This window comes from Choloepus didactylus, chromosome 14 (assembly GCF_015220235.1).
Source record: "Choloepus didactylus isolate mChoDid1 chromosome 14, mChoDid1.pri, whole genome shotgun sequence".
Lineage (NCBI taxonomy): Eukaryota > Metazoa > Chordata > Mammalia > Pilosa > Megalonychidae > Choloepus > Choloepus didactylus.
In genome coordinates, this window is record NC_051320.1 from 44,927,102 (window position 1) to 44,952,416 (window position 25,315).

At 37.1% G+C, this 25,315-nt stretch overlaps 1 protein-coding gene and 1 long non-coding RNA gene across 2 annotated transcripts in view; one reads left to right on the forward strand and one right to left on the reverse strand.

Annotated features, from left to right (window-relative positions):
- Positions 1-25,315, reverse strand: part of LOC119509246 — a 335,151-nt gene that overhangs the window by 188,807 nt on the left and 121,029 nt on the right. The gene's annotated exons all lie outside the window — the stretch shown is intronic.
- Positions 10,610-11,394, forward strand: LOC119509244 (60S ribosomal protein L6-like). The gene has a single exon (XM_037803176.1). The coding sequence runs from the start codon at positions 10,717-10,719 to the stop codon at positions 11,392-11,394; it is 678 nt and encodes a 225-aa protein (XP_037659104.1). The 5' UTR covers positions 10,610-10,716.

A 25,315-nucleotide genomic window follows, 5' to 3' on the forward strand; every position in this document is an offset into this window, starting at 1 on the left:
TAATCCTACCCAAAGCGATTTATAGATTCAACATAATCACAAAACAGCCTTCTTTGCAGAAATAGAAAAGCCAATCATTAAATTTACATTGAAGGGTAAGGGGCCCTGAACAGTCAAAATCATCTTGCAAAGCAGAACAAAGTTGGAGGACTCACCCTTCCAATTTTAAAACTTATTACAAAGCTACAGTGACCAAAAGAGCATAGTACTGGCTCAAGGACAGACATACAGACCAATGGAATAGAATTGAGAGTTCAGAAAAACAAACCTCACATCTGTAGCCAATTTATTTTTGACAAGGGTGCCAAGTCTGCACAATAAGGAAAGGATAGTTGCTTCAACAAATGGTGGTGGGAAAACAGGCTATCCGTATGCAAATGAATTAAGGTAAACCTCTACTTTACACCAGTACAAAAATCGACTTAAAATGGATTAAAGACCTAATTATAAGTACCAAAACTGTAAAATTCATAGAGAGAAGCATAGTGAAGCATCTTCAGGATGTTGTTAGGCAGTGGTTTCTTACACTTTACACCAAAAGCACAAATAACAAAAGAAAAAATAGATAATTGGGAATTTGTACAAATTACACCTTTTATGCATCAAAGAATTTCATCATAAAAGCAAAAAAAACAACTCCCAGAATGGAAGAAAATATTTGGAAACCTCATATCTGATAAGATTTAACATCTAGAATATATAAGGAAATATTACAACTTAACAAAAAAGTAAACAACTCATTTTTAAAATGGGCAAAAGACTTGAATAGACATTTCTCCAAAGATGTTACACAAATGGCCAATAAACATATGCAGAGATGCTTAACATCATTAACTATTAGGGAAATGCAAATCAAAACTACAATGAGATACAATTTCACTGCCATTAGAATGGCTATTATTTTTTAAAAAATGGAAAATAACAAGTGTTGGAGTTTTCCAGTTTGGTAATGCTGCTGTTAAGCGAAATACCAGAAATGGATTTGCTTTGATAAAGGGGGTTAATTTGGGTACAAAGTTACAGTCTGAAGGCTATAAAGTGTCCAAGGTAACGCATCAACAATCAAGTACCTTCACTGAAGGATGGCCATTGGTGTCTGGAAAACCTCTGTTAGCTCGGAAGGCACGTGGCTGGTGTCCACTTGCTCCCAGGTGGCATTTCAAAATGTTGTTCTCCAAAATGTTAGTGTCAGCTTCCAATGGCTATCTTCAAAATGTGTCTCTCAGCTGCAGCTAGCCATGAGTTACTTCTGTCTGAGCTTTTACAGGGCTCCAGTGAACTAATCAAGGCCCATGCTGAATGGGCGGGGCCACACCTCCATGGAAATTATCTAATCAGAACTATCACCTACAGTTGGGTGGGTCACATCTCCATGGAAACAACCTAATTCAAAGGTTCCAGTTTAATGAACACTAATAAGTCTGCCCCCACAAGACTGCATTAAAGAATATGGCTTTTTCTGGGGGACATGATATATACAAACCAGCACAGGGGATTTATTTGGTTACAAAGCTACAGTCTGAAGGCCATGCAAATGTCCAGATGAAAGCATCAACACAAGTACACCGTCCCCGAAGGAAGGCCAATGGTGTCCGGAAAACCTGTTAGCTGGGAAGGCACGTGGCTGGCACCTGCTGATCCTGGGTTGTGTTCAGCTCCTCTCTCACCTCCTGTGCATTCTTCAAAATGTTGCTCTTGGGGTGTTTTGTCCTCTCTCAGCTTCTCTGGAGCAAACTCTGGACTAGCATAAGTCTGCTTCCAATGGCTGTTTCCAAAATGTCTCTCTCAGTTCCTCTCCAAAATGTCACTCACAGCTGCTCTGAGTTGCTTCTGTTTGTCAGTTCTTTTATATGGCTCCAGTGCTTTAATTCAGACCCTCCTGAATGGGTGGGGTACAACCTCCATGGAAATTGTCCAATCAAAAGTCTTGCCCACAGTTGACTGAGTCACATCTCCATGGAAACACTCAAAGGATTCCAACCCAATCAACACTAATACATCTGCCCCCAGAAGACTACATCAAAGAACATGGCATTTTGGGGGACATAATGCATCCAAACTGGCACAGAGAGGATATGGAAAAATAGGAACACTCATTCATTTTTGGTGGGAATGGTGCATTTTGAGTAAAATGGTGCAGCCACTGTGGAAAGCAGTTTAGTGACCCCTCAGAAAGATAAGTATAGATTTACTATATGAACTGATAATCCCACTTCTAGGTACATACTCCAAATGATGGAAGGCAGGGACTCAGATATTTTCACACTGATCTTTACAGCAGTATTATTCACAATTGCCAAAAGAGGGACACAAACCAAGTGTCCATCAACAGATGCACGTATAAACAAAATGTGGTATACACATACAATGGAATATTACGCAGCCATGAAATGAATAAGGTTCTGATACATGCAGCAACCCAGATAAAACTTGAAGACATTACATTCAGTGAAGTAAGCCAGACACAAAAGGACTAATACTACATGATCCCGCTGACATGAAATAATTAGAATAAGCAAATTCAGAGAGTCAGAAACTAGAATACACTTTACCAGGGGCCAAATTAGCAGTAGAGAATGGGGAGTTGTGGTGGCTTGGAGTGGCCAGAAAAACATGTTCTTAAATTTAATCCATTTCTGTGGTTGTGAACCCTTTGTAAGCAGGATCTTTTGATGAGGTTACCTCAGTTAAGGTGTGGCCTAATTGGATTAGGATGACTTTAATCCTATCAATGGAATCTTTATAAGAAGAATGAAATTCAGACACATGGGGATAAATCCACATGAAGAAGCCAGAAGTCAACAGGACCCAGAGAACCAGGAGAAATCGCTATGTGCACTGCCACGAGAAAGAAGATCCGAAGACCAAGGATTGCCGGCAGCCAGCACAAGAATGCCACACTCTTCTAGGAGAAAGCATAGCCAATAAATTCCTGTTGTTTAAGCCAATCCATTGCATGGTATTTGTTTTAGCAGCCAGCAAACTAAAACAGGAGTTAATGCTTAATGGGTACAGAGTTTCTGTTTGGGGTGATGAAAATGTTTTGGTAATGGATGGTGGTGGTGGTAGAACAACATAATGAATGCAGTTAGTGCCACTGAAATATATTTAATTATATTGAATATAGATATACAGATATAGATATATACAAATATATATAAAATTGTCCTAAATATTTCCTCTACATCCATTTAGAACCATTTCAGACATGTAATAATTTTAGCTTCATCCACCAAACATAACTTATAAGATTCATGTGGTGAAGGAAAGACAACTGTATGTATCCATATTTTTGCTTACCATGTCTGTTTTACCCTCATGATGTTTGAAAATTCCTTCTTTTATCATACCCATTCTGTTTAAAGAAATTCCTTTAGCCACTTGTTTCAGTGCTAAAGCTGCAGAAATGCAATACACCAGAAACAGACTGGCTTTTAACAACTGGGATTTATTACCTTACAAATTAAATTCAAAGGCTGTGAAAATGTCCAAATTAAGGCCTCAGCAGGAGGACACCTTCTCTTAAGAAAGAGTGCTGGCATCCGGGACACCTCTGTCACATGGGAAAGCACATGGCCGGCATCTCCTGATACTTCTCTCCTGGGTTTCATTGCTTTCAGCTTCTGGCTTCAGTGGCTCCCTCTGTGGGTCCTCTCTTAGCTTCTCTGGGGGTTTTCTCTCTAAAACCTCTTGGCTTTTTTCTGTCCTTTATCCTCTCATAAAGGACTCCAGTAAAAGGATTAAGACCCACCTTGAACAGGGTGGGTCACATCTCAAATTGAGATAAACTAACCAAAAGTTCCCACCCACTATAGGTATGCACTACAGGAATGGATTGAAAGAACATGGCCTTTTCTGGGGTACATAACAGCTTCAAACCAGCACACCATTCTTCTAGTGTAAATCTGCTTTGTAACAAATTCTCTTCTTTTCCCTTCAAATTCAAGAATGCCTTGCTTTCCCTTCATTAACAAAGGATATTTTTGTTGAACATAGGATTCCTTTCCTTCAACACTTGAAATATTTGCCACTTTTTACCAGCCTCCACGGTTTCTGATGAGAAGTCCACGGTCGTTTGAATTGTTCTTCAACTACACGTAAGGTGTTGCTTCTCTCTCACTTATGTCAAGGAGTTTTCCTTGCCTTTTGTTTTTAGGAGTTTGACTATATATCTGGGTTTGCCACAGATTTTTCTGATTAGCTGGAGTAGAGCAGCTTTATGTAAAAGTTTTCTGCCTTGCTAGGCTGCTCCTTTCCTGGACCCAGGGCTAGAGAGGGCTGGCTTTTGCCGGGGCGTTTTTCGACTGCACCCACTGGCATTTCTGGGTTGTCACCTTCTTCAGCCCCGTTCTTTGATATGTGATGCAAAAAGAAAACCCAAGGACTAACCACTGTGTCATTCCTTGAGTCCCAAGAACTGCCTTTTTCTCTCTACCTTTCAGAGACTGCTTATTTTTGTGTTATATATAGTGTCCAGGGTTTTTACTTACACTTAGCAGCAGGAACAGCAAAGTGCATCTGCTTCATCTGCTTGGAAGCATAAATTTGCTATTTTTTTTAAAGCTCCCCAGGTGATTCTAATTACCTAGGGCAACCATGAACAGAGAACTTCTGTGCAGAAAATAAAGAGAAACTATGGGACAACTGGAACAGAGAGGAGGGTATGGAAAGATCACTCTGCCTCACATCCAGTGGAAGAGCAACCATCAGCAGTGGGAACCCCCTGACCCAAGAGGAGGCCATGGGGAAATATTACCCATTTCTGGAGCAACTTGGAGAAGAGCCCAGCCTGATGGTGCAACAAGGAATCTCTGAGAGCAAACTGGGTCAAAAGCACCTCTGAGAAACCACTTGGTTACTGCAAGAAATTATTGGGGGTGATTCCACAGTAATCTAGACAACCCATGTCAGCAGTTGGGAGTAATAGGCCAGCAAAACATAAGTATTTAATTTATATAACTTCATATATACTAACAGGCTGGTGAGACCTGAGAAAAATTCTAATACGTTTTATTTTTTTAATTTCCAGGAAATTTTACTAAGGTACAAATAAATTATTTTCCAGGAAATCCACAATGGAAAAAGTACTGGCAAGCATTTTATTAAACAAACTGTAGTTTTAAATGAACTTCCTCATCTTAGATTTATATTTATGGTTTCACAAAAGATTGCTTCCAGATCAGGCTCTATTCTCTTAGTTGTACCATCATTTATAGTTAGTGAAGCAAATATTTTGTAATGATTTTGATGCCAATCTATCATGTGCCTTCTAACTCAACCCTAGAGTTTTATAGTTGCTTGTAAGAAATTAAAGCTTGCAGAAGTCCTTTTTTAGTTAGTTTTATTATCAGCCTCCTTACAACTTAGAAAATGGAAAGTAGAGGAAGGCTGAAAACTACACAGCTAATGCAATTAGTGTGTCACAGACCAAACATCAACAACTTGTTAAGAGTGGTTTGCTTCTATTAAATCTGGCACCTACTGTAGGCTCCATAGGTACCTTTCAAGTGAAGATTCCTTAACACTAATACATCTATTTTCATTTTTTAATTATTACTGAAATCTGGATAGACAATCATTTAATTATACTGCTTTAGAATAATCTAATAAAACTAGAATAATAAATAAGCCAAATGTGTTTTTTAATTTACTATCAGCAATCTGTGATTCTTTAATTATCCTGTCATTTTGTAGAAATGAACAGTTAGAAAAAAACCCTGTTATATCTGTAATTTTTTCCACCTTAAGAAATCTTACAGGGCTTAAAGCAATAGACAGACTTCTTATACATATGTATAATATACACCAAGATGTCATCTGGGAACTTTGGCACAAAGAATTTGAGATCATGAAAGGTAGAAATTAGAAAAAGGTTGTCATTAAAAAACTGCAAATGGTTTCTATTTCAAATGGTAGAGATTTCAGTGTTCTTGGAGGAAAACTTTCCTTGTCTCAGGGAAATCACCTAATAGAGTCCTACATTACTCAAATAAAAATCAAGAATCTGTATGTTTATATGGGGGAAAATATTAAAACTACGAGCAATCTGAAAGCAGATATTTTACACAGAGAAGCTAAGTCTTATACTAGATAACATAAGTCATTTTGGGTCAAAGTTCTAAGCCCTAAATCTGTAGATTTTATTGTGTTCAGAGGATAGGCTGGGAATGTTTCTGTGGGGATTTTGAGAGAAGGGAAAATCTTCCTCTCTCTGTACCTTACAATGGTTAGAGGAGGGGAAAGGAAGTAAGAGTAGGGGATGTTGAGGGATTTCGGTGTTGCTGACTGAGGATGGCAGGCTGAAAATATGTTTAGGAAGTCCCTTCTCTTGTAAGGAGGCCTGTGGGAAAAGTTTCAGAAGTTTATCTGTTGACTTCCACTTCTTAATGGAGAATTAAGAAAAGCTCTGTTTCAAGATGGTGAGAGTGATAAAGAAGAGGGGAAATCACCCCTCCCTCCCTTCCAGCAGTCATAGGCTGGAGAGGCTGTCATGGAGGCAGAGACAGTGTGATAGAGGCATGGCAGCTTAATGAAGAAGCCAAACAGGTCATGAATGAATTCACCTCTCAAGGAGTGAAGACTATGAGAAACCGCTCAGAAATAACTGAGGGACAAAAGAAGATGGAAACCATCCTAGCTTGAATATCAGTGATTCCCTCAAACTTAATCACATTGTATCATGTTCAAACCTTCAAGTATTTGTAAGGAGCTACAGGATGATTTCAGTGCAGTCAGCACTGAGCCCCACTCTGCAGGAGGCCACAAAGCAGTGGTTCTCAACTTCAGGGTACTTAAGAACCTTCTGAATGCTTGTTACAAAGGCTGGTCCTGGGGTTTCAATCCAGAAAGCCTGATTAATGTCTTCCATTTTAACAAGCTCCCATATAATGCTGATGCCAGAGGTCCAAGACAACACTCTAACAAATACTGCCTGAAAACGTAAGCACTCTTTCATCAGATGTTAGTGTAAGAGTTATAGAAAGAGTCAAGTCATTTCTTACATAAAATAAGACAATACATTTTAGCTCTTTAATTTACATCTTTAGCAGAGCTACTAGAACTGTGATGACCCCGAGGCTTATTTAGGTATGATTATCTTAGATGTGAGCACTAGAAGCAATTACCTTAAGAAATTCTTCCTAAATATCCATATATGTTCCTCTTTTATATTTTAAAAACAATTTAATTTAGTTTATTTATCAAAAAACGTGTCAAATGCCTACTATGCAAGAGGAAAAAAAGCATTATACATAATACAAAGTTGATTTACATGAACAAACTTGTCTTAGGTAATTTAAAAATGGATTTTGAAAACCAGTAAACTAAAAGTATCTAACGGGTATTTTTGTAAATGACTGTTCATCTGACTCCATGGGATTCAGAAATAAATGTTTTCTTAAATAATGATTAGGCACATAATTCCTTCTCTTGTCTGCTTCAACTGGAGTTTAAGTCCTTCATTTATACACTTCTATAAATCTTTCCTATTTGTTATTTTATTGACCCCTGTAATTACTCTCAGATTTTATAATTTGCTCATGTTTTATGGGATTTTTGACTTAATCACATTGTATCATGCTCAAACCTTATAGAGTTTATTTTAATTTTTATTTACTTAGCTAAATCAAATTATTTTTAAGGAAAAAAATTATCCTTGTTAGTTGGGGATATTTAATTCTCTGCTGGAATTGATGAATGTTTAGAGTAATAAGAGCTAGTTTTTTTAAATTCACTTCCAAAATGTCAACAAAATAGGATTATTTTCGATAGCTTTGAGTCCATTTCTCATTATAGCAGTTTAAGAATTTCCAGAACAATTAGCTTTTCATCTTGCCATTCAAAATTACAACTGATATTACAAAAACATCTCTGAAATATGGTTTTCTGTTTTGACTTTAAGTAAGATATTCACTTATAGGCTTTTATAGGATTTAGTGAGTTTTCAGATGTGAATACTAAACCAACATTTAAAATGGACATTTAACTACACTTTTCAAGTAAACAGTTCATAAAATTGCTTATACTCTTCAGATTTATTTCCTTTCATTTTTAATTAATTGCATTATAAATTGCCAAATTCAATTGCTTGCATGACAGTGATTACTGATCAGAGCCTAGGAGTCATGTTAAAGTGTGAGGGAAAAGCAAATAACCTAAAGTCAAAATCTGGTAACTGTCCAGTCATGGAGGAAACAAATAATAGATAAGTATGTCATATGGTCAAATTATTGTTCAATAGGAGGAAAAGCCATCTTTAGAATCTAAGGAAGAGCATAGCTAATGGAATCCAAAGTTTGGGGTGCAAGAATCAACCCATTAGTAAAATGATGAATCATGTGGATACCAACCTCAAGAAGGTTTTTCTAAGAACCAATTATCTGTCCAAAACATCTTCACCTTCAAAATGTTATATAATTAAAAGAACTGTCAGAAATTTTTAGTCTTTCCTTTTGGAGTTCTCTGTATTTTGTGCTTGGTTCATTCAACAGACTCAATGGAAGATATGGGAGTATAAGAAAAACAAGTACATATTATTTAAAAACAAAAGTTTTGTTATCATTTAATCTGTTTTATATGAAACAGCTTACACAAAGATTCTCTATAACCAATGTCTAAAGTTATCATGGTTCTACAAGTTTAGTAGAAATCCAATAGTGTTATAAAATTCTAATTAGAAGCCAGAGCATTAACTATGTTAAGAGTTTTGTGTTTTAGTTGGGTACGTTACATGGCATCTCTGAATGTTCTTGCTGGATTTTAGTGGCATTCAGGCAATAAAAACTATGATGAGTCAAAACATAGACATGAAATCACATCCTGTATTAGCCCACTACACAAGAAGATGTAGACTGTCCTAGAGAGGGAAAATTAATGTTCAGAAATTAATAAATTCTATTCTAAATTGCTCAAAGTCAATCATTATTCAAGTCATACAACAAGAATCTTTGTATCTCTATTCTATTTAAAACATTGTAAATCCATCTGCAAAGGAGAATTTACTGAAAGAATAAATAAAACACAAATTTTGGTGTGGTTAGTTTGTGTCTTTAGGTTATGGATCAGTCATTCAGGTCCCATCTTTGCTTCTATCTGAGAATAATGATATCATCAGCTAATACTTCCCCTTGCTTTTAAAGCATCTATCTTCTAAACCTTTCAAAACATCTCCTCCTCATCTTTTCCTATTCATGGCCTGGTTCCTCTACCATATTCCACTGCTTTCATGATGTAGCTGATACTTCTAGGGATTACTCACCATTCAATCTCCCCTTCTTTCCTAACATTAATTTTGTATGGCATGTGCAAGTGCCAGGTTGAAAGGGCTACCTTCCAGTCTCCCATGTAGCTATAGGGGACAGATGATGTCAGTTCTGGCCATTGAGCTATAAGGTGAAGTCAACTGAGAGGGCCTTACAAAAGTTATTGTACTTAAAGAAATGTCAGAAGTACCACTTTGACTTTCATTCTCTTTCATTCTTCTTCATACCTGGATGGTATGAAACTTGGATGGAGAGGTAGAATAGCCATCTTTTAAACATAAAGGCCCAAAGCCACATCCTAAGGATAGCAAAGCAAAAAGCAAATGGAGCACAGCAAGTTGATGATCTCAAGTGAGTTCTGGGCTGCACACCTGTGGACTTCTTGCAACATCAGAAACATAAAACTGCTATTTGCTAAGTCACTATAAACAGTTTTGTTATGTGGAATCCAATGTAATACTAATCAATACACACAGAAAATCAGCAACATCTCTCCTTACATTAACATGCATATAAATATTTACACTAAAACTCTTGTTTTTATCATACCTCAATAAAAATTTTTAAAAAAGAAGAAATATTCAGCAAAAAGATTAAAATACACATAAATTGTTCAGGCATTTTGCTATGTTTTGTTAATTTTGTTGTTTATGATGGTTTTGGTTTTTTTTTATCCTTGTTTAAACAAGTTTTAATATTCCATGCAATAAAAACAAAAACCTGATTGAGTGATTTTTTTAAAAAATTGGCTACTAATTCTTTGGTACTGTTCCCTAAAAGGTGAGGTCTGTGTCCCTTTTCCCCCGAATCTGAGCAGCCTATGACTTGCTTGAAACCAAGAGAATTCAGCAAAAGTGAATCTGTGATTTCTGAACAGAACACTTGCACCTGGAGCCCTGAGCCACCCTGTAAGAATTTCAACTACCCTGAAGCCACCAATCTGCCAGATGCCACATGCAGTCACATCCTATAGACAGTCCTTGTCTTCAAGTCCTGCCAAATATGTGAGCGAACAAGCCTTCAGCCCCCAGCCTTTGAATCTCTTCAGCGGAGGCCAGACATCATGGAGCAGAGATAAACTGCCCCACTGTGACCTTTCAAATTCCGTACCTATGGAATTTGTTAAAAACAAACAAACAAAAAAACACAGTTTTAAGTTGTTACATGTGAGGGTGATCTGTTTTGTAGCAATACAAACTGCAACACTGGAGAAAGCCATTCCCCTACATTTAGGAATATGTGAAAATAGAAACATTTCTCAAAACTAACTCAAAGGTCTTTAGTTCTCTTTTCCATCTCGGAAGACGGTGGGCAAAAGGCTGAGAAGCTGACTACTATGGAGAGAGGCCAAGAAGGCTGATGCCAGTGGCAAGGGTAAGAAGAGTAGTCTCAAGACCAAAAAGCCCACAAAAGGGAAGCCTCACTTCAGTCAAAACCCGGTTCTTCCCTATCTGCAATGTATTCCAGAAAGGCCATGTACAAGAGGAAGTATTCAGCAGCTAAATCCAGGGTTGAAAAGAAAAAGAAAGAGGTTCTTGCTACTGTCACAAAACCCATTGGTGGTGACAAAAATGGAGGTACCAGAGTGGTTAAATGTCACAAAATGCCTAGATATTATCCTACTGAAAATGTGCCTTGGAAGCTGCTGAGCCATGGCAAAAAACCCTTCAGTCAGCGTGTGAGAAAGCTGCGATCCAGCATCACTCCTAGGACTGTTCTGATCATCCTCACTGGTCGCCACAGGGGCAAGAGAGTGGTTTTCCTGAAGCAGTTGGGCAGTGGCTTGCTACTTGTGACTGGACCCCCAGTCCTCAATCGAGTTCCACTGCGTAGGGCACACCAGAAATTTGTCATTGCCACCTACACCAAAAGAGACATAAGTGGTTTGAAAATCCCAGAACATCTGACTGATGCTTACTTCAAGAAGAAGAAGCTGCATAAACTTAGAAACCAGGAAGGAGACATCTTCGACACAGAGAAAGAGAAATGTGAGCTTACAGAGCAGAGCAAGGTTGATCAGAAAACCGTGGACTCACAACTTATGCCAAAAATCAAAGCTGTTCCTCAGCTCCAAGGCTATCTGCATTCTGTCTCTCTCACAAATGGAGTTTATCATCACAAATTGAGGTTCTAACCTTTTTGCAAAGAACCTAATTAAATAACTGATATATTAAAAACAAAAAAAAAAAACTAAAAGACACACAGTAAGAACAGAAACAGTACTATGAGAGGACTTTGGCAATAATGGAAATAATATTTTACATTTATATTGTGTCTTCCAGCCCATGAATCTGTGGCCCATAATAAACTAACTTCCTAACAACGAAGTACACAGACACCTCTTTCTATGTCTAAATGTACTGAAAAACACAACAGAAAGATGGTGAGTTTCAAATAATCACAAATAAGAATCTAAAATCGTCAGATAATGTTAAATTTCGAAACACACTCAAATTTTCAGTTCAGCAAATGGTATTGCTTTCTAGGAGACCTGCTATTTATATTTCCCTTAACCTCCTCCTCATTATAAAAACAGCAGAAGCATTATCATCATGATCATTTTTATCTCAACTTTTCAAACCAAATGCTGAAGGTATGGAAAATGAAATGCCATAGATTTCTATATGATGTCATGCATTTCTTTTATTTTCTGTATTTAATGATGTTTGCATTTTACTTTTCCATTTTGACATTGCAAACTGAGTGAATGTAGAGCCAATATAATGGACACTTGGCCTACCATTAAAAGTCTTACACTTAACTAGACTGTGAACCCATAATTGAAAATACAATTCCATTGTATGAACCAATTTAATTCCTCCTTTTAAACAATTATATCACACTGTCTAAATATCTTGTTCTCTGAAAGATGTTTGCTGGGAAAGTCACCAATACCTGCTCAACAGCCATCTCCCAGCCCTTGTCTACCTCACCTCCTTTTCCATTGTGAGACGGTGTTTTTTAGACTTTTTCCACTATGCAGCCCAGGGGAGATGTTACAGCTAATGAAAAGGCCTGACCAGACCTTAAACCCAGAAACCAGGAACAAGCAGCCCCAGCTGCTTACTGGGGCAGGAAATCTCAGTGACAGTGCCCCCTCCCCCTGAGTTATATAAATACACCTCCCTGGGCAGCACAGATTTGTCTCTCCCCTCTGTCGTGAAGTGGGGCATGTGGAATTGCCATCCACTGACCCTGACCTGAGCAGTTTGGCCTCCCCAGGAGACTAGCCATGACGGAATCTCTTCCCCTGCTCTTTTGGACCCTTTGGGCTGTGTAACCAATAAAATGGTCGTTTGCTGAAAGGCTCTGTTGTGCCTGAGCCTGTGCTCTCACAATGTACCATGTAGCAACTCGCTCCATATATTCCTATGCCTTTTATTTTTGTAACAGCAGCACCATTTCTACAAGGTGCCTCCAAATAATTTTCTATACTTTGATCTACAAATACCCTCCTCTTCCTCATGTTATGTCCAGAGAGGCATGAAGATATAGACAAGTGTTGTAAACAGTGTCATAGAAACCAGACTCACTGACAGTCAGCCAAGAGTTTCCCTTTAAATCTTTCCTTTGAAAAAAAAGTTGAAAATTATGAACTTTTTCTCAAGACCTGACACTGTCTTCCTCAAAAGAGCCCACTTACATCATTCCAAGGGTTTGTTTACTGTCATATACAGACAGCTTATGTCCTCCCTGAGGCCTGAATTGCTCAGATGACTGTCAAAATTCACTCAATCCAATACTTTGTTTGGATATACCTGTCCTAAAATTGTGATGCTAACCTCCACAAGCCTTGTATTGAAAAACTGAAATGGGGTTCTCTGGTTTGTTCTAACCATAAAAAGACACAAATTTTTAAAACCTGAGCATACATGTTAATGTCATTAGCTAATAGTAAAAATAACTACAAGAAGATCTGGTAAATTCATTTCAGTTAGCTACAATAAAAATACTACAAAGATTTGTCTTCAATTTCCGCAGTAGCATTTTACATGTTTGAAAATACACCCAAATGTTACCAACTTCAACATGTTAGGCTAATATGTTGAAGATTGCAGATTTCACAGCAATAACAGTTTCATGTCATATATGCTTATTTCTTAGTATATTTCAATCATTTATTAGTTATTACCTATTTTGATTTTTCATATGCCCATGGAATCTTTGCAATATCTTTACAGGAGTTTGCCTTCTCCAAATATCAGGAAAAACTTTAAAAATATTTCCTCAAAGAAATTAATTTTCCACAAACATAATTTGGATGGTATTGATTCTCTTTGAGTTAAATAGGATCTATAGCCAATGTTTCATAAATAAATTGATTTCCAAAATATGATATATCTTGTGCTTTATAATGTTATTGTTGGCTTTCCACTAAGTTAATCCACTGGCATAACACTTGAAACTAGAAAACATAACACAGTATATTGTTATATTTTATGAGTTGATATTTTCAGAAAACAAAACACTGAGTAATTAGGGAGTGGACACACATTTGGAAGAATATTCAATTTTCTAACAGATTTTTTAGAATGGTTATGGTAGTCAGTTCTCTTGAGACCTGAGTGTTGTGTAAGGGAAACTTGTGTTTATCAAGTTTCTGTAGAGTGTCTTCCGGAGCTTTATAAGGGAGGGTGTGCTGCTTTAGTTGAGACAGTGCCTAAAGCAACACAATAACATTCTCATAATAAATCCTCTGATTGCCAAAAATAATTAAATCATTCTTAGGTTTGGTAAAAAAAAAAACAAAAAAAAAAAACCTAATGGAAAGCCTAAATCTTACAAATCCATGCATAATAAGAAAAGCATGATGGTAGTGATTAATTACTGAGGTCTGGATTTGTGGCCCTTTTCAGATATCCTTTTCAGGTCCTTAATCAATCCACTCACCCCCACATTTTTATTTATGCAACCTGTTCGGGTATACCGTAGGACTAGTCACATTGAATTATAGTTCATTGTACATACAGTCTGTCTGCACCAGTAAGATGTGAAGTTATCAAAGACAAGTACAATTTCTTTTTCATCCCCGTACTCAGAGTAATTAATGGAGTGTCTGATGTAGGGAAGATACTAATATATGGAAATGGAATGGAATAGAGTAGAGTAAGATTCTTACACATACAGGCATGATAAAGAGACTAAACTGAAGTAAAATACAGTCATGACCATTGATGTACCCAAAACACATGACACAAAGAGTTTCTTAATACTTCAGCTTCGCTAAAAATTACAAACTTTAATAAATCAGGGGATAATTGAAATCACAAATTTACAAGCACCATTTTGTTCTGTTTGGCATTTAAATTTCACAAACATAATCAGCAGTAAGAGAAGAACAATGTTGATTATATTCCAGAGTAGCACTACTTTTTTCTACACTGAGACTCAGGGATATTTTTAAAAAGACATGTTGTGGATCCACTTGGTAATCATAGTGAAAACAACATATAAATGGAGTCGATCAGTTTAATCTGTGTTTTTTAGTAAACGAAACTAGACATCTATAATCACCACAATAAAAGGCTGTCCTGAGAGATTATGACACTATACATTACAGAGTTTGAAAATATAACTTCAATGAAAAGTGCTGGTAATGAAATAAAGTCAGCGGGATATTGCCAGAGAGGCAGAAGAATTTAGAAAATTGAGGTTTCAGGTGAACTCAGATTTGCCTGTCCTTTGCAGACTGCAGAAACAGATATAAGTGCTCTACTTACACATTAAAGAATGTGGGTAAAATTTTATCAGTTATTATACTATTCAACATCCATTAAAATGAAGTCTAAGATGTTTATTGCGGCATTATTCACTATTGCCAAGAGATGGAAGCAGCTCAAATGTCCATCAATGGATGAGTGGATAAACAAACTGTGGTATATACACATGATAGAATATTATGCAGCTGTAAGACGAAAAAAAGACATGGAACATATAATAATGTGGATGAACCTTGAGGACATTATGTTGAGTGAAGTTAGCCAGAAACAAAAGGAGAAATACTATATGGTCTCACTAATATGAAATAACACTAAAAGCAAACTTTTAGAGTTAAAAGCTGATAACACACGTTACCAGGAGATAAAAAGAGGGTAGAAGTCAGGCATTTGATGCTGAAGGACTACAGAAACGTTCAGCAGGAATGATTGTATAGATCCAGAAATGGATAACATAATACTGTGTGATGGTAGCACAATATTGTAAGTACATGGAACAAAGATGTCTGTGAGTAAAGCTGTAAGAGGTGGGATAGGGGAATGTATGACATCAGAGGTAAAGATAGATAATGAAGACTGGGACTGTATAACTTGGCAAAAACTGGAGTGGCCAATGACTGCTAAATGTAAAAATATAAAAATGTTCTCACATGTGGGAGATTTCTATTATCTTTGTTATTATTCACCAAAAACAAAACAAAAAGACACACTTTTTCATAATAATCAATATGTTTAAGTGCTGAGTGTGGTGATAAATGTACAATCCCAGACTTCAATTAGAGATATGAATAAAGCAGATCTGGTTAAGACTAGAGCAAATTGGGCCAAAGGGTAAATGTTGAAACTGACTGTGTTCAAACTTCAACTTCCATGTGAGACCAAGGGAAGAGATGTTTATTTGGTGCAGGATCTATATTTTCTAAACAATATAACTTCCACAGTCAGTTTGTTCAAACACTACAATTACATGGAACTTTGAATAGGAAGTGAGCTATAGTAGGTCTGTATAAATTAGAATGAAATAGCAACACATCCTAAAGTAATTTGGGTGGAGAATAAAAATATATATTTGGGGCCTCCCTGAAGAGCTGGGGGAGGATGCAGAGGTGTTGCACTTCCTCACCTGGATTGTTGCTGATGTTCTCACAAACATTGGGGACTGAGGGCTTGATGTGCTGAGCCCTCTGTCTTGGGGCTGGCCCTTATGAAGCTTCTTGCTGCAAGGAAAGGCTAAACCTGCTTATAATTGTGCCTAAGAGTCTCCCCTGAGTGCCTCTTTGTTGCTCAGATGTGGCCCTGTCTCTCTAATTAAGCCACCCGGCAGGTGATCTCACTGCCCTCCCCACTACACGGGACCTGACTCCCAGGGGTGTAAATCTCCCTGGCAACGTGGGATATGGCTCCCAGGGATGAATCTGGACCCGGCATCACGGGATTGAGAACATATTCTTGACCAAAAGAGGGATACGAAATGAAATGAAATAAAGCTTCAGTGGCTAAGAGATTTCAAATGGAGTTGAGAAGTCACTCTGGTAGATATTCGTACACACTATATTGATAACACTTTTTAGGTTTTAATATATTGGAATAGCTAGAAGTAAATACCTGAAACTACCAAACTCCAACCCAGTAGCCTTGACTCTTGAAGACGATTGTATAACAATGTAGCTTACAAGGGGTGACAGTGTGATTGTGAAAACCCTGTGGATGACACCCCCTTTATCCAGTATATGGATGGATGAGTAGAAAAATGGGGACAAAACCTAAATGAAAAATAGGGTGGGATGGGGGAGGGGATCTTTTTTTTTTTTTTAATTTTTTATTCTGATTCTGATTCTTTCTGGTGTAAGGAAAATGTTCAAAAATAGATTGGGGTAATGAATGCACGACTATGTGATGGTACTGTGAAGAGTTGGTTGTACATCATGGATGATTACATGCTATGTGAGTATTTCTCAATAAAACTGAATTAAAAAAAAAAAATTGAAGTCTAAGATGCTACAACAGTTCATGTTACCCAACATTAATTTTTTGACAAGAAAAAAGTTAATGTATGAGTATTTCCAGGTTTTCTCCCTCTTTAGCTAACTAATGAGATTTCTAGACTAGCCTATTTGGTCTATTTTGCTCCCAGCCCCTTTTCTACTGAGAACAGTATTTTCTGGCTTTGCTCTGTAAACTGGGGAGAATAAAAAGGGGCAAAAGGAGGTAAGTTTCTAAGTTAGTGATGGATGGAATTTCTCAGGGAATTTGGCCAGGATATGAGGCTTGGAGCTTTGGCACATAAGCGAAATAGATAGGAGAGAATGTTTATGCTTTTTAAGTGTTCCTATCACTTAATTTTCCCTCTGCTGTTCCTTCACAATTTTCATGAAAATCAAGTAAAGAACCTCTCCAAATCTGGAGGACTGTAAAGCTTACCTTTTAAGGATTACATGGCATAACAATAAAGGCCAGAGAGTTTACATATTCAGGATTCAGCAAGATTCCTCAGAATACAACAGATCCTGCAAGATTTCTGAAGAGGTAGTGGTATATTGTGAAAAAATCCATGATATAGGGTCACATAAACTTGTGTTTGAGGCCTGATTTTCCCACTTTCTCACTACAGATCAGGAAGCATGGCTCTGTCCTCCTCTGATAATATTGACAAGGCTGAATTATATGGAAAGAGCCCAGCAGTTTGTTTTTGTTATATGCATGCTAATTCTAATTGTGAAGTAGCAATTATCAATAAAAATACCCTATAAAATTTCCTCAAGGAACCTTTTGTCAATTACTGAACATAAATGGGGTTTTCAGGAATATAATAAAAACAGCACACTGTATGGCATTTGCAGCTTTTACATTTATGTACATTTGTACTTTTTACAAATGTTATCTTACTTGATCCTTAGGTATGCCTATTAATAAATAGCCCCAACTGAGACTCAAAGCAAAGGAATTTATATAAAGTCATCCCACCAGTGAATAGTAGAGTTGAAGCGTGATTCCAGATCATCTGAACCTAAATTCTGAGATATTTCCACCACATCTTCACTGATAGGATGTGGCCGCTTAACCGAGAATGGAATAGAGACAGAGCGCGAGTACTTGAGAAGAAGCTGGTCCATAGCAAGGTGATCTACACCCAAGATATTCACATCAAAGGAAGAGCCAAACTACAAGAAATTGTCAACACATTCTCTATGGTATTTTCTAACCAGAAGTCAGTGTCCTTCCACATGGAAATAGGAAACTAACACATTCACTTAACTGGAGCTTTGCCTTAAAGAAGTAAACCTCAGTGGCCTTAATACTGCTTCTGTGACTAACTCCAACCCCTCAATCTCTTCTCTGACTGGCTAAATCTTACTTGTGTCTTAAGATTCAGAATAAGCATCATTTCCTCCATTAAGCTTTCTCTCATCCTTAGCCCTATTCCAAGGTGAGCTAGAGAGCGCATCTTTGCCTTCCCACAATACTCTTTGCCCACTTCATCATAGCACCAGAACAGGAGCTCAATGAGGAACTTTTGTCTTATTCACTACTTTGTTCCTAGCACCTAGAACAGTGCCAGGCATAAAGAAGGTGCTCAATAAATATGTGTAGAATAAATGAATAGCACTTGTCACTGCTTTTGATTTGCTATGCAATGTCTGGGTCATTAGTCATCACATTCCTTGAGAAGAGGCATTCTGGCATATCTGTGGATTCAGGTCCTGGTCAAGATTTTGGCATATATAAACATTCCATATGTATTTGTTAAAAAAAAAAAATACATAGCACCAAGCACAAAGTCCTTTATGGCTATTAACTCATCTATCCTTACAATACCTTAAGAGGTAGTTACTATTATCCTACCCATTTCACAGATGAGAAAATTCAGGCACAGATCACATTAAGTAACTTGGACAAAGGCACACAACTAGAAAATGGCAGGGCCAGGACTAGAACCCAGACAGTCTGGCTCCAGAGTCCATGCTTTTAACCACTACACTCCATTGAACAAATGACTGAAGAATACTCTAACAAAATAAAGATACTGCAATGATAAATTCAGTACTAGAGGACTGCAATAGTGCTGTAAACACAGATGAGGCAGTAATTAACTCTGATTGGGAATGGTTGAAGCCTTCAAATACAGGTGACATTTGAGCTCAGCACCGAAGGATTAAGTCCACCTGGAAGTACATGTAAGTTTTTATTATACTTTACATATCATATTGCAAACAGTATCAATATCTTTTCCAAATCTAAGTTTTGGCAGTGTATTTAGTAACAACACTAACTTTACTCATCGTTTTTTTTAGTTTGTTGGTCATTTCCTGTACTAAGCTACCTCACTTTTTTTCTTTCTATTTTCTTTGATAAAGACAATATTTTGGGAAATGCAATCACTTATCTTTGTGAAGTAGATTGCTTTTGCTGATGCTCATGAAATGAGCTAAAACTGAGATGGAAAACATGAAGTAATTTTCTCTCTCTACTTCATAAAATTTGTTTTGGCTTTCAACTCAGAGGAGCTTGAAACTGGAAACTAATCACTCCAGGGACCACCAATCCATTTAACAAGGTTCATGTCTGATTTTGGCAAACTTCCTTTTAGGATCATGCCCAGCCCTCAAAGAAGTCATGAGAAGGGAATGACAGGGAAGGGGTGATAGGGAATGTGGCTTAAAGTGTCCAGAGAGCACTAGAGGAAAGTGGGAGTCATAGAGACAACGTGGAGATGAGCTAAATGCAACCTTGCTCACATTAGGTATCAAGTTCCCTAAAATGATTCCTACCAGAGATTAGACTGGCTAGAGCTGATTCTACCCCGGCACCCCTTTGGCAGGTTCAGGCAAACAAGACTTAGCTTGCAAGTGTGCAGCTGCTGAGCTTGCAAAAGAGCCAAGAAAAAATGTGGAAAACATCTGCAAGCACGTCACTCAAAAAAGACCTTGAAATAAGTTAACTCTAAATGTGTGAAAGTCAGGACTAAGTGGACAAATAAATTTTGTGTGATTTTGCCCAGTTTCTGAATTGTATGAGGAGGAAATAATAAACTCAACTTCATACCTCTGAAATGCTTATTTCTTTCCACTCCAGAGACCACTATGTTGAGTATTTCTGACAAAGAAATTTCAAACCAAATCTCCATGAAACAAAGCTCCTACATTTCAATTTGACATCAGAAAAGCCACATTCTGAAAGAGACCTTTTATTCCTTATTTAACTATAAAGCATCACTCTATAGTCTCTTGGAGGGAAGCAAGATCACATTTATCCCCTGACTACTTGCAAAAGACAGTAAATTAGAAGCCCAGGTCAGGTTAAGCTACAATTTCTGCAAACGTAAGCAAGGAATCATTACCAAGTAGGGCTCAGATGAAATATGGGCTCTACATGATGTCATGAACACAATGCACTGTTAGGGATAGAAATAACCCTGGAAGGGTTAAGATGTCCAACTTGTTACAATGACACAATGCCTTGCTAAAACATTAAGTAAACTTCAATACTCTGTCCTCCTATGGTTGGATATTATTCTATTTGGCAAAATATAATAATTTTCACTCACAAAAATGCTTAATCAAATAAACAAAAGAAACTCATCTCCATCTATCAGGATTTTCATAAGGAGCCCAGATCATAATGAGAAGTCTTATCCTCCATTTTCGATTCATGTATCCAGTGTCTGACCTTGTAGTTTCCATCCTTAAAATGTCCCAGCCCCAAATAGAACTCTAAGAACTCAAAACTAAATTTTTAAAAGATCAGAACTCTGAGTTTTGATCATGTGATCCCACAAAAGAATTATAAATGACCTTAAAAGAACCCACACAATCCAGTGGTAAATATAGATTACTGAGGCCCCAGTGAAAACTAAAACAAAACTTCATCACCCAGAGAACATAAAATGTTCATAGCAAGACTCCGGGTAAAATTTTCAGTTTTAAATTTTTTTTACTTTATTGTTCTACCTAAGATAACAAATGTTCTAGGTTATATCTCTTATCATGTATATTCTGCATTGTATAGAAACCTAGATAGAAAAGAGTAAACCTATAATAAATTATCAAATTCCTGAGTTCAGAAATGACTACATTAGTATATTAATATATCCTAATGAAAGAAAGCAAAGATTTCATTAATACTCACCTAGTAAAAACCCAAAGAGTTCAAGACCATCAATTTCCACACAGATGACAATCTGTATACCTTTGTGAAATAATGATAATAATCTGCAGTGCTTTATAGCCTTCAAAGATAACATATTATCTTGTCTCAGTCTTACAACAAAGACAGATACAAATATCCTATATTACAGATGAGAAAGTGACTTACCCAAAACTTCATTTATTCTTTTATTTCAAAATTAATGAAGCAACTACTATATTCCAGTGCTGTTTTGGTGCAAGTGATACAACAGGCTAGGTCCTTGCTCTCATGGAGCCTACCTTCTAGGGGAAGGAACACCTAATAAACAGGCAAATGAAACAATAAGTGCAACAAAGACATTAAAACAGGGTGATGTGAAAGAGCAAATGAGGTATAGGATGCTACCTGAGAAAGGGTGGAAATGGGAGTGGTTACCAAGGAAGGTCTCTGAAGAAGTAAGACTTTAGCTAGTTTCTGAGTGATGAAAATGAAACAGCCATGTGAAGATCTAGAAGAGGATTCCAGGAAGAAGGAATAGCAAATTCATGTGATTAGTTAATAGTAGAGCAGAAAATTCAGGTCAATATTCTGCTCTTTCCACAATATCATGCTCCTTCTTTTTACTTGATAAAATGACAAACTATGACCAAGCAGTGGAAAAGCACAAGACCATATTAAAATTCTCATAATAAAATACTTATTTGCAACCTTTTTTTAAAAAAATCACTACTGAAATAGTTTGTTTTACAGGCAAGATAAAAGATTTTAATTTTAATCAATATAAAATCATTCTAATAGAAGAAACATTAGCACCCTCAGTAAGACGCATATTTGAGATTTAAATGGAATTTTTGTCCCTCCAAGCATTTTTATGAAATTATCTTCATTTGCACTCCAGTATACTAAGAATGAATCACCAACCTTGGGTGAAAAGATAAATGTCTCCCCCTCCCACACACATATCTCCCCATAAAAGCATTACCTGAAATCATCAATGTTGGGCCCTTCACCAGTTGAAAAGAAAGATATATTGAAATTTTTTTTCAAGTTCACCTACTAAAATCAGCATTTGCACATTAAATTATAAAGTTTGTGCATTTATATTTTGTGATACATGTTAAAAGCTCTTCACTAATTAGAGCAGATTGATGAGAGAATTAAAATTCATTTGCAATTCTAGACTTCAGTTTAAAAAAAAAAATTAAAAGATTTTCACCTCTCCATACTCAACATTTTAGTAAAAGAATTTTTCTTATTTACTTTATGCAATCATGACTAAGAGTGAACCTGCTTGTTTTATTATTTTGTTCTCTTCCACATTCTACATGCTTATCAGTCATTCTCACACCTCATTACCAGGAAAGATGTGCCTCAGAATACACAATAAAGCATCTCTCAGAGGTACCTGACTTCAACAAGCAGCAAGTCACTGTTTTCTCTGTTTCGAATGAAAATGACTGTTACGTTTAGAATGCTGGACAATACTGTCAGTTGTCATCAGTCTTTCACGAACAACATTCAAGACCAAATTAGAATTTGTCCTTGCCTGGCTAGTCTTGCTTTTATTTTAGGGGAATTGTTTAAGGAAATAATGCTGAAACTTGGGACTTGTTTTTCACAGAATTTTTTTAGTTTTGAAACACTGGGTAGGAATAGGCTATGTTTTGCAGAAGTGGCTTCTTACTAGACTAATAGTAATTGGTTTTAACTGCCAAAGATTTTTATTCCTTGACTCTTTAGAATCCTTTAAGAATCTGTGGATAAACTCTAGATCCCGAAAGGCAAAAAACAGATTTTATTCACCTTTGTATCACAAATACCTAACACAGTGTTTGACACATCAGCAGGCATCCTCTTGTAATTCCTTGCATAATTAAGGATTTTAGGAAGTCCTTGATATTAACTACAGAAGTGAATTACCTCTAAACAGGTCTAAGCTTCTGGAATATTCTGACTTCTCAGATTTGAACCACAGTATTTCCAGAACTACATTCTCCACTGTCAATCAACTGTAGTTAAAACTAAACATCATGTACATAATTCCAATTTTTTTAAAAAAGTCTGTCTTAAAAAGATTGAAATTTCCATTTAATGTGGAGATAGGGGTGAATATAGAGATCCATTGTATTGTACCATTTAACTTTGAGAAATTTTGAGAAAATGAGTCCTATCTTTAAGCAGCATAAATTATATGAAGAAGATACTGATACAGTTTTCAAGTGTCAATACTCTTTTCTAGAGGAGAGCCTTCTATTTAAGTTTAGTTGACAATTTACTACGATTTTCTACCCATGTCTCTTACTCTTTTTTTTCTTTACATATTTAAAAAGAGTTTTCTTGTCTCCATCTTGATTTTTTAAATAGGCATATTTTAATTTAAAAAAATATGTGACTATTTCATTAATAGAAAATAATACAGATGTGAAAAGTGGCACCCTGTTGACTCAGGTGACACAGTATAAAAGGGGTCTGAGACTATGCCCAGGGTATCAGATTGTCTGCTGTTAACTCATCATCATCATCACCTCCCCTCACTTGTCCTAGCATCCCCTTCCCCACATAGTTCCACGTTAATGTTATAATAAAGAATCTGGGCTCTATATTTGAGGTTTGACTGCTGACAGCATTCAAGGCCCGCCTCTCCCCTTTTCTCTTCTGCCTCTCATCTGAGCAAGAAGATAAGAAAGCTCAGGTGCTCCTTCCTTGGTCACCAGTGGGGAAGTTCATACCAAGCAGACCTGTGTCTGCACAACAACCTTTATGCCAGCCCCACCTCCTAATGACAAAAGAAGTCAAGCCAATCTCCTTCCCCTGCTCTCTCAAGACACTTTTGGATCTGCTTACAGGCTGCCCTGATCTCCCACATAACTTTATTTTCTGAGTAGTAAACTTTTTTATACCCTCTTAATGTATGTATGACATCATCAGTCATGCTAACTGAACCAAATTTTGAGTGGGGGACCCATCTCAAAGTTGACCACAACAAGCATGATAGGAGTGGCCATAATTTTCCATAGGCAGGTGCAGCTGCATACATGAGCTGTATTGAGATTTCCAGCAACTTCTGAATAACCCTTTGCAAAGGTCTCACTTTACTTCTGCATAAGGATATAGTTGATGGAAGCTTCTCAGAAGGTCTTGAGATTTGCAGTAGCTTCCCAGTGGGCCCAAAGAACCACCCACTTCAGAGATTCATTGGTGGTGATTTTCCTGCACTTTGCTCCCCCAGCCCTTCCAATGATTGTGTAAGCTTCAAATTCCCTACTACCCCTCCATTCTTTGAATACATAAGGGACTTCCATTTTCCTGACTGAACTCTGACTGACATAGTTAGTAGATAATTAGGAACAAATGAGTTTCAGACTATTCCACAGATTGGCATTCAATAAAAATCTGTTATATGATGGCAGGCTTCCCTCCTTATCAATTAGACTCAGTTAGCAAAAAGAGCTAGCATGAGGAAATTGAGCCAATATTAGGGAGAAAGTTTTCAAGGTAAGTCCAGGGGATGGTTTGGGTCTGAAATGTAATGGAAGGCAGGTGGTATGCCATAGATAAGATCAAACCTAAAGCTGGAAATGAAGTAGAAAGGGAATAACATATCACATGGAGTTGGATGTTGGAAGTATATATTTTTGCACAGTGTATCTCTGCCATATTTGTTTAACAATTTGCTGTTAGGCCAACTTATTTTGGCCTGGACTCAAACGCTGCAGTTCTCTCCCATGTAGCTTCAAGAAAGCACATAGCACCTCAACTGTCAGGCCCTGAATGGTAAGATCTGGCTGCAATGGAATCCACAAGCATATCTAGGAGAAAAGCCAGCTATGGGTGCCCAAGGAAGCAAGCAAGAGCAACTCCAAAGCATAAAGACAAAATATGCTTTCATTTAGGAGTCAACCTAGAGCTAAGTGCTAGAAAGTAAAACCAAGTTGAAGATCAAAAGGTCCCATGGGTTACAAACAAGTGCAAGATTATTGCATGCCAGAAACATATAAATTCTTTGGTCACTCTGTTGCTGGTTCAGTTGGTTTTAATGTAAATGAACCTCACAGGGGGATAGTCTGTCCCTAAGGCTTTTTAACGCTGCTAAACAGCTCTTGACATTGTTCTTAAAGCTTTATATCATTTTGGTTTACAGGTCTGCAGAAAGCCGTACCTCCAACCCTCACTCAAACTCCTCTATTAAGATACCCATGGAACTATCTGCTG

Bases quoted from the DNA above. Each gene is read 5' to 3' on its own strand.
- LOC119509244 (XM_037803176.1), top strand. From the start codon at position 10,717: ATGTATTCCAGAAAGGCCATGTACAAGAGGAAGTATTCAGCAGCTAAA.